Source organism: Brienomyrus brachyistius, chromosome 7 (assembly GCF_023856365.1).
Source record: "Brienomyrus brachyistius isolate T26 chromosome 7, BBRACH_0.4, whole genome shotgun sequence".
NCBI lineage: Eukaryota > Metazoa > Chordata > Actinopteri > Osteoglossiformes > Mormyridae > Brienomyrus > Brienomyrus brachyistius.
This window is the reverse complement of record NC_064539.1, coordinates 11,536,248-11,546,347: the sequence shown is the minus strand read 5'-3', so window position 1 is coordinate 11,546,347 and position 10,100 is coordinate 11,536,248. Positions and strand designations below refer to the sequence as shown.

Sequence of the window (10,100 nt, the reverse complement as noted above, 5' to 3'; positions counted from 1 at the left end):
CAATTGGACTTAACATTTCTGCTCACCGACGCCTTCATTTCAAACCCCGAATGTGTTGAAGCGTTATATGCCGCGCACTCTCCATTTCCAAGTCAGCAGAAACTAATCGTGCCTAACAGTTTCCTCGTAACAAGTTTAACCACAGTTATTATTATTATTGTTGTTGTTATAATTTAATTATTGAAAGAAAAGGATCAGATTTCGTTTTCATTTATTTGTCGGCAGTGGAACGCATACATGTCTGGTAAAAAAAGTCCTTTGTCGGAGTACTCAGCCCTGAACCACAAAGAGCAGTTGAAGTTGAATGAATGAATATGTTGCAATGAATTTAAGCAACGAGGTCAAGATTTTCTTTCCCTGCTTTCGTTTTTGATTAAAGACAGTGATGTACGAGCAGCACCTAAAAACTGCCGTTTCATAACTTTTCCAAGAGGAAGTGGTATGAGGCTAAAAAAGGGGTAAAGCAACTCAAAAGTGAGAAACCTTTGCAGTTGAGCATCATCCCTGGGGACCTGACCATCAGTAACCTGTCTCTAGCATTACATATTTACAGCAGGAAAGATCAACTGTGCCAAATGGAGCCTGTGGAACACAGGGTGAGTGAAATTACTTGGGAGATTGTCACGATGATACCTGAAAAGCCACCGCTCCAATTAATTTGGGACTATTTGAGGACAAACCACAAAGAAATGCTACGTTCACCTCTCTTTCCCATTGTGGTCTCGGTGTCCACATACTTCATTACGTGTCTCTTCTACACAACTCTGGATGGACTTTCCACATTGGTTCCAGCATTGAACCGCTACAGAATACACCCAGACCAGCCTATTAAGCTCAGTGGGGTCCTGAAGGCAGTGATGCTCACCCTATACAACCATCTAGTGTTTGTCTTCCCAGCATCAGTTGCCCAGTGGTATTGGAGGCCACCGCTACCCTTGGAAGAAAGGGCACCCACCGCACTGGAGTTCACCCTCGGCATACTGGGATGTATCCTCTTGTTTGACTTCCAATACTACCTCTGGCATTTGGCCCACCACAGATCACAGTGGCTGTACGTTACCTTCCATGCAATCCATCATGAATACTCTAAGCCCTTCTGCTGGGTCACCCAGTACATGTCAGCTTGGGAACTGGCCAGTGTAGGATTCTGGACTACAGTTGACCCGGTCCTTCTTCACTGCCACCATCTTACCAGTACTGTTTTCATGGTCTTCAACATCTGGATCTCTGTGGATGCCCACAGTGGCTACGACTTCCCTTGGTCACTCCAGAACCTGATCCCCTTTGGGCTGTGGGGGGGCTCTGTGAAACACGACGCTCACCACCGCTGTCCCACCACTCACTTCCAGCCCTACTTCTCCCACTGGGATTGGCTCTGTGGTACAAATTCTGGAAATTTCAAGTCATCAGCCATTGCAAGAAAAAGGAAAAGAGACGCTTAAGGATGTCTGCAGGCAATATTAAAAAGCTGCCATCACCAGATTTTGAACTCAGTTGCTTAGCTGTATACTTCCGCCTGTTGTAATGTAAGTAGTAAGAAGATATTATTCATTATTATTCATAATAACCTTAATTAACCTTAACCTTAATTCTGCCTATCAATGACATCTTTTAAAACTGGACTATTTTAGTTTTTTGCGTTTTTAATTTAAATTTTTGTGTTGCATTTTGTTTTTTTTCAGTTGCTGTTTATTCTATGTTAAATGTACCATTTCAGCATGTGTATTTGATATGTTAATGTTATATGAAAATCACAAGGCAGCTTGCCTGCACGGAGTGTCAAACCCTGGTCGTGCAAATTAATAGTTTGATGACTCACCTATTTCTATGGCTCTGGTGCAAACAGAAACAACTTCCAGTTCTATTATTCCTTTTTAAAATGACTTGGTAATCATCTGGATTCATCTCCATCTTCAAATAAACAGAGGGAAGTACATTGCAATCGGTGACTGAAATCAGCTATGTCCGAAAGTTGTGCATTACTCAAAATGAAAACAATTTCTTAAAAAAAATCACAAGGAACCGGGCAGAGGTCATCTGGCAGACTCCTTGTTCGCAAAATAAAAAAATTATTATTTTGCTATTTTTTAAAATTCATTTCATGTCCAACATGTCAATAAAATTATAATGGTACATTCCAGCACAATACAACCTTTCAAGTCCATGGCAAATGTCTGACAGTGACTTTATGATTTATTACGTCTGACCCATTAGCACATGAATACAGCTGGTGACAATAGCGAGGGTGAGAATTGCAGCAAAGGACAGCCATAGAGCACGCTGTGCACATTAAATGTGCTCACTCTACGAAAAATGTGTTTGACAGTTTGCTGTTCTGACTCTTGGTCAGCTACTTAACGAGGAAACTTCCAGAGATTAACGGCTGAGACGTGCCACACGAATGTCACGTCTACGGATTTTACACTAGTCAGAATAAAATACTATTATAAATAACTCACCATCATCTAATATAGCACCTAACAAAGCTAGGACTTCAGGGTAAACGTAATGGATTGATTGCAAATCTACAGGTTTCCAGCTAATGCAGCTAATTGGCATTAACTGTCTATCTTAGGAGATGTCTGGAGATGTGTAACTGACCATTCTGAACCAGCAGGTGGTAGAGGAATGGTGCTGGAGGCTTGGGTTGATATATGTTATTACCCCGCCAATGTTAACCAGCTTTTTTTCCACAGACTCCTAAGTCAGTTAATGAAATGCAGCTGGAACAGACCATATTGACTGTCTATATGCTCTGCACACCCTTCTCAGAACATGCTAGCCTGTAGTGCCTTTGGCCATTGCCTCTACCGTGGTGTTCTAGGAACCACTGCTGGGGATCTTTTCTGCCCATTGTTTTACTACGTTAGTACTATTATTTGGATTGATTCACGCTATTACTCCATTATTATAATGGAGAAATTCAGGTTCAGTAATAAAGTATACAATAGCTGAGCCTCGCCCTCAACCAAATTGGGGTGACCACTTTTCCTGGGGATATGTGGAGGCTGCCGAATGGATTTAGAGATGACTATGGATTGTAAAGAGTTCCAGAGTATGTCTTTGGTATAGCACTCATTTTGCTGGGTTTACCTGGCTTAGATTTCTTGTAAGTTAGTTTGCCCCATTTCAGCATCTAGTGGTCACATCCACATTTTATGCTTGCGGGTTTATGGGATAATTTTTTTGCTGCCCAACTGACCATAACATAGAGGTTAAATGTGCTCTTTTTGTTTAAACTTTTATGGTCCAGATAGCTACCTCTATTAACCAAATCTTCTTATCAAATGATTTATTTTCCCAGACGGCATTGGACTCAAGTCTTGTTGTGACATGTATTGGAACCACCAGGTTGTTTTGCTGTTATTAATGGATCAGCACAACTGTTTTGGACCCATCACTGAAAAGATCAAGCAATGTAATTACTGAATGGTCACAAGTCATGCTGTTCCAAGATGAAGAATGACTTCCTGTGCAGAAAGCCTGTGAAATTTTGAAATGTCTTATGAAACTCCTAACTGCTACTATTGCATTGAGCGACTGGTAACCAACCAAATTTCCTGTCCATTTCAAAATCTGATGTAGGCTAGCAAATGTAGTCTGTAGAATCTTTAGAATGTGTATGTAACTAAACATTCTCCCAATGCTCCTGCAAACAGTTGTTGTTGCTAGGAAACTTGCAAGAGGATTTATTTATTAGGCTTTCAGAGAATGTGGTAATATCAAGTTAGTGGGGGGGGGGGGGGGCATTACATTTCTTAGTATACATTTGTAAGGAGGGAACAGTAGCTAACTGTCAGCACATACACTATAGTAACATCATCATTATGAGCTCAGTGAAGCTAAACGATGTCACCTTCTGCTGTTTCAAAAGCTCCTTTCTTGTGCCCCTGGACATTAGCTCAAGAAACACAGGGTGGGGGGCACTCAGGGATGTTAGTCCACTGTCAGGTGCTTACATTCTATGGCCAATTAGCACAGCCAGAATAAATGCATGTCTTTGGACTGCAGGATTAAAGGTGAGTAGCAGCTGCAAACACACATAAAGAGCAGTGGCTGGAATCGAGTCACCAACCCCGGGGGGTGTGAGGCTGCAGGGCCAGCTATACATTATCAGCATTACAAACATGGAACCCGCATTATCTGTGTGCTGTGTAGAAGAGCTCCATAACATAAATCTTAAGTATCTTAAATGTTTCAGTAGAGAACTGTGGTCGCCCTAGAATTTCCAACCTCTATTTGACTTTTACACATAATTTTTGCCTTTTGTTATGTTTTATTTATGACAGTGATAATCTACAAGGTTATTTGACAAAACTTCCGGCTAAAAAACATCCCTTGTTCCTCCTCCTCCTCCTCACCCTAAACAATATTAATATTAGGAAATATATATGCTGTTTGTTTTAATTACAACAAATATACACCTTTGTTCATAGCTATTCTGATTGGTCTAATTGCTTGTTTTATATAATGATTAATTTAATTCTTCTCAAATATGTAAATGAAAAATTATTCTACAGTTTGCATCACTTATTTCTTAAACCATATTTAAAGATGACTTAAATGAATTAGTTGAATGAATTAGATGAATTAGTTAAAATATGAAATGTTCAATTTATTTGACATGGATAAATAACAGGTACATGCTAATTTGTATTAATAGTGCACAGTGCCTGTGTGGAGTTTTTTCAGTGTTGTGAATGCTCAAAGATAAATTTATGTAATGAACATTACATAATAATCATGAGGGTTTGAAAGAAAGTTCTGTGTCTGATGTAGAGATCGATGGATTAGTCCGCAAAGGTTATAACAGAAATAATTTTTCAGGAAGCAGACAGCGTCTCAAAACTATCTGTCTAGCTAAGAGCAGTTTAAACTAGTCCACGCTATTCTTCAGCACAGCTATCACTTTAAATTCAAGTCATTGGGCTACAGCCGCCCTAAGAAAACGATTTTGCACGGCACACTGCACCCAATACATCATTTCAAAGTGACCGAAATGCGCGCTTTTTGTATTTCTTCCTATTGATCATGCAGAAAGTAATCTTTCCGAAGTTAATAAGTGATGGCATTTCCAAAACGGCAGGAACACTCATATTTAGGTCAAAATCGGCTGGTGGTGGGACAGGGTCGCTGCTGCTGGCTGAAGCCTCCACATTGATACAAAAGGCACACAGAGAAAGCTCTCATTTCCTTTTAAAAAGGAGGTGGTGCTTAGAAGTACATAAATAGAAATCTCTGGCCCAGTCTGGTATGTGGAACTTTGAAACAAGTTTGCCTTTAAAACAAATAAGAAAGTAAACCACTTCTCTCTTTTTAGTTTCTTCGCTTTTCCGCAGTACTTGCAAACCTTTTAAAATGACTGTTGTAAGCCTGAGGAACAGGTACTATGGGACCTTTAACGTGGCCAACATGACGTTCGGACTTCCTGAATCCTCTGTGCTGCAGCCCATATGGGACTACCTCCACAATAACTATGAGAGTACGCTGAGGTCACCTCTCTTCCCAGTTCTCCTGTCTGTGTCCACTTACCTCCTCCTGGTGGCGCTATTCACGGTCTTGGATGTCCTGGCGCCACACTGGCCCAGCATCAATAGATATAAGATCCACCCGGAAAAGCCAGTTACCCGGACGCATATTTGGAGGACTCTGGGCCTCACCACCTATAACCACCTCATCTACATCTTCCCAGCAGCGGTGGGGCAGTGGCTCTGGAGGCCCCCCACCCCCTTACCCAAAGAAGCTCCATCTCTCACTGAGTTTCTGCTGGGGATCCTGGGATGCACCATTCTGTTCGACTTCCAGTACTACCTGTGGCACCTCCTGCACCACAAGATCGGCTGGCTATACCGGACCTTCCACGCCATCCATCACCAGTACAACGAGCCCTTCAGCCTGGTCACCCAGTACCTCTCTGCATGGGAGCTCTTCAGCGTCGGCTTCTGGACTACAGTGGACCCCCTACTGCTTCAGTGTCATTGCCTGACTACTTGGGGCTTCATGCTCTTCAACATCTGGATCTCTACTGACGACCACTGCGGTTATGACTTCCCGTGGTCGTTGCATAACCTAGTGCCCTTCGGACTTTGGGGGGGCTCCGTCAAGCATGACGCCCACCATCAGAAGCCCAACACCAACTTTGCCCCGTTCTTCTCCCACTGGGACTGGCTAGCAGGAACGGGATCGAATCTCGCCCAGTCAGCCGCCATGAGAAAAAGGGAGAGTAAAGGAGCCTGACTGTCACTGACTCTCATGTTTGCTAAACATGTGTAAGATTAGTACTAACTTTCAAATGCAATATAGAGGGAAACAGAGATCAAAGGCTGTATTTCTATATCAATGAAAAATATGTAATTGTATTCTATTTTGAGTCGAACGGGTTTCTGAATGTATTTTTATTGCCTAATGTAATTTGCCATTTGTAGGTTGATGAATAATATTTATATATATTGTTTTGACCTACTGACATTAGGTATAATGCTTTTACAAAAAGGAAAAAAAAAATCATTTCTCAAATCAAAGGTATCAGAGTAATTATACAGCCCAACAAGTTGTAAACAATCATAAAAAAATAACTGCATGACTTACAGAAGGTTGCTAAATTTAGCTGGTGTTTGTCTTTTCGTGTTGTCCTTTTTGTTGTTTATAATTTATCACTAATACCATTTTTTTGGTATTTGGATATTTTATATTTGTTTCCTCGTGGTTGTTTATCAAAAAATAGAGGTGGAGGGATATGAATACGTCAAAAGTAATAAAGAAAAACTCGTATCGTTGCAAATTAATATTTTGATTGCCATATTCAGTTTTCACAAACTCAGGATATCAGCTTTTTTTCTGCATTATTGGCAGCGAGAACGATTCGGATTAACAATTAACAAAGTCAAAGGAAGAAACGTTTTGTCAACATAAGACACAGGAACCGACACAGCGAGAATTACAGTGCTGTTATGTAAGATAAAAAAAAAAAATAGTCAGATTTGATGAATAGACTGAGACTGACCGCTGAGACTATTGAATGTTTCTGCTTGTGTCTTGATCCCTAAGGCTCCACAAAAGCGTTGCCAAAAAATATGTGCGATCCAATATAATTCATGGCAACAATATTAATTAATCATTGCTCTTTCATACACCATCACTGGTTGAACCGACCAAACGAGACGGGAATTTTTCAGGCTTTCCCACCACAAAAACACCTTTGTAATCCGTGGATGGGAGGAAACAAAAACAGGAATTCCAGCGAAGATCCAGTGCTTTTCAAGGAAATCTTGGCAACGCATCAAGAAAACAAAATCAGAAAAAATTAAACGTTCATTTTTCTTTCGGATCTTTCTGCGATAATTTTGCAATGAGTGCGTGAGACTCTTTGGAAGCCGAAACATACGTTGCCTCTTGTTTTACAAATTAACGACGTTCTTTTGTTTTTATCTTTGTAAAAGATGACGTCTTTCACGAAATGTATGGAGACGTGCTGTAAGGGGCATAGCGCCCCAAAATATATTCTCCATGAAACAGATAAGAGAATTCACAGTGATATTATAGGGAGGATTTGTGTATCTTTGCAAACTATTTTATTATTATGTTTTCCAGAAACGTGTATTTAATAATGTTCTATGGTGGCATGGCAGTAATGTCTAAAAATTGTAACGTCTTATATGAAATGCGTCTACTGTCGTACCATACAATCATTTTCATTATGGTCTGAAATATACTGAGAATTTAAAACAAAAGTTATGAGCATGGGTGTCCATTAATTGGCGGGAAACAACAGGCGAGAGCAGGCATAAACAGTTATTGAAACATAATTAAAAATAATTCAAAAACACGTAGTTTATATGCGTCAGCTACTTAAATAATATTCAGATATTCACGTTCAATAAATGGTCTGAAGATGCTCTGACATTTTTCAAGATGTCCTGTAGATGGTGCTCTAAAATATGAAATGTTTTCAGTTCAATGTATTTCATGCGTCAGCAGAGAAAAAAACAAATGCTGACTTTTATTTTTTTGTCACCCTTTTGATTTAAAAATGTACTAGAATAAATTATACATAGAAATAATAGCGATGTTTATTTGCATATATTGTTCGTTTAGTTGCCTGTTATTTTCCATTGCACAAAGTAAAAGTCTGACATATAAGAAAAGCACATGTGGAAAAACACAACCACTTGCGATGTGCCAGTTAACTTGCCAAAGTTTGACAGTCCCACATCATGACCCATCAATGCAGGATGATCAGGTAAAACAGCATTAAAAAGATCTTCCATCCATTTACCCAGTGCAGGATTACGTGAGATTTTGGTGGATTGGTGAAGCCCAGCCCAAGCAGCATAGGACACAAAGCAGGATGACTGAGATTCCAGTCTGTCGCGGGGGTACATGTGCATAATTACACACAAACACACATGGGCTATTTAGAGACACTAAATCAGCTAACTGTATGTGAATCTTTGGGCTATGTGAGGGAACCAGTGTATTCAGAGGAAAGCCATACAACTGTGATTGTTACTTTTGGTTTTAACTACATCAAAAGGTATATTCAATGCCAGTGGAATAACAAATAAATGGTTTGGAGTCGTTAGGCTCACTCTTCTTCACAACACTGGAAAAATACATCACTACTTAAAAGCTCTCTTCTTTAAACAAATGCAGAGTTGATTGCCCACCACTATTAAGAGAATCAAAGTTTTCTGTGAACAATGGTAGCAGGGCAATGGTATGAGTCTGGATTTGTGTTATGATAGAGGTATGGTGACAATCAATCGTCATCTGGTACCTACAGATACACCAATTAATGAAATCTAGTTGATCTTGACTGAACTGGATCCTTCTGAGAACAGAGTTTGCCTGATGAATACGGGGGATCAAGAACTCTAAGACCTGCTGCTAAACTAAACAGATGTCTGGCTGATAGATCACAGTTTAGTTTACTGGCGTCTTTTGTATATGTATTGGCACAAGGCACATGTGACAGGGCACAGAAGGTGCAGACAAGAGCTCCAAAAGGGCAAGGCTTATGAAGAAGACTCCAGAACATTTGTCAGAAGGGGGAGTGTGTCAAAATGACTGTCCATTTGAGGCAGTGAGGAGGGTAGCATGGATAAAAAAGCAGTATTGGGACACAGTTGCGTCCTCACTCGCTTACCATGCTCTATCTGTATGTGTGAAGTCATCACTTACCCTTTTCACATGAGCCCTTGCCAGAGCCAGTGCTGATGCCAGTGCTCAGCCAGTGGCCCCAGCAGTCATCCTCCAGTGGCCCGACTGATTTGTTTAGCTAAGATGTATTAACAACCTTGCTCTCAGTTTGAGAACCCTCTGACAGATTAAGCCTCTGGGTAAAGCTCTGCGCGTCTTAAAATCCTAGCGACACTCTTGCTACAGGTCTGTTTGTAAATGCTTGGTGGTATTATGGCTCATTTTTGCAGTCAGCTGAGTATGTACGGTCCAGAGAATGCCAGGATGCCTTTCAGATTCAAGTGCTGACGTGTTCTGCAGTAGTTCTTGTGGACGGCTTCCTAAATTAGAAGTGGATACCTGTCATACGGCAGTTGGAATGGAGCTGTTACAATCCAGGAAGAGCACTGCGCAGTTGCAGAGTATCATTGCTTTTGGTGCTGCTTCATTTTGAGGTCTCTCTCATCTCTCATCCATCCGCTACTGTTTATACTAACACAACCTATTAGTCTTTCTTTCCTGTATGTGTAATACAAACCGGGGTGTGAGGTGATGAGCATTGCTCATTCAGTGATTGGTACAAGAACAGAATATGGTCTGGAAAAAGGGTGAGGGATAGCACAGCGGAGGGTGTGCTGTCTCATTCTCTAGCCAACTGAATTGTTTGGAGTAACAAGGTGCGTTATTTTAATAATGTAGGTCACGAACCATAAAAATACAGTTTGATTTTAGTGAGAAAATCAACCTCTTTGAATCTAATGTTAAATTTCTTCTTCCTTGTTCACTTAGAAAATGTACCGTTTTTGGTACATTAAAACTTTTAGTCTAGTATAATTTTTATAATGAAATACAGCCAATTAGAACTTTCAAGGCTTTGACTCAGGGGCCCTCAACACACTGTAACTTTCAAGGCTTTGACTCAG

At 40.5% G+C, this 10,100-nt stretch overlaps 2 protein-coding genes across 2 annotated transcripts; both read left to right on the top strand.

Moving 5' to 3' along the window:
* Nucleotides 1-212: 212 nt before the first annotated feature.
* LOC125745857 (cholesterol 25-hydroxylase-like protein 2) lies at nucleotides 213-1,784 on the top strand. Its single transcript, XM_049019098.1, has one exon. It carries the CDS (start codon nucleotides 576-578, stop codon nucleotides 1,440-1,442), a length of 867 nt encoding a protein of 288 aa, XP_048875055.1. The 5' UTR covers nucleotides 213-575; the 3' UTR covers nucleotides 1,443-1,784.
* A 2,725-nt stretch (nucleotides 1,785-4,509) lies between these two features.
* Nucleotides 4,510-7,853, top strand: ch25hl2 (cholesterol 25-hydroxylase like 2). The gene has a single exon (XM_049019097.1). It carries the CDS (start codon nucleotides 5,359-5,361, stop codon nucleotides 6,235-6,237), a length of 879 nt encoding a protein of 292 aa, XP_048875054.1. The 5' UTR covers nucleotides 4,510-5,358; the 3' UTR covers nucleotides 6,238-7,853.
* Nucleotides 7,854-10,100: the final 2,247 nt, after the last annotated feature.

Coding starts and splice junctions, on each gene's coding strand:
- LOC125745857 (XM_049019098.1), top strand. CDS start 576: ATGGAGCCTGTGGAACACAGGGTGAGTGAAATTACTTGGGAGATTGTC.
- ch25hl2 (XM_049019097.1), top strand. CDS start 5,359: ATGACTGTTGTAAGCCTGAGGAACAGGTACTATGGGACCTTTAACGTG.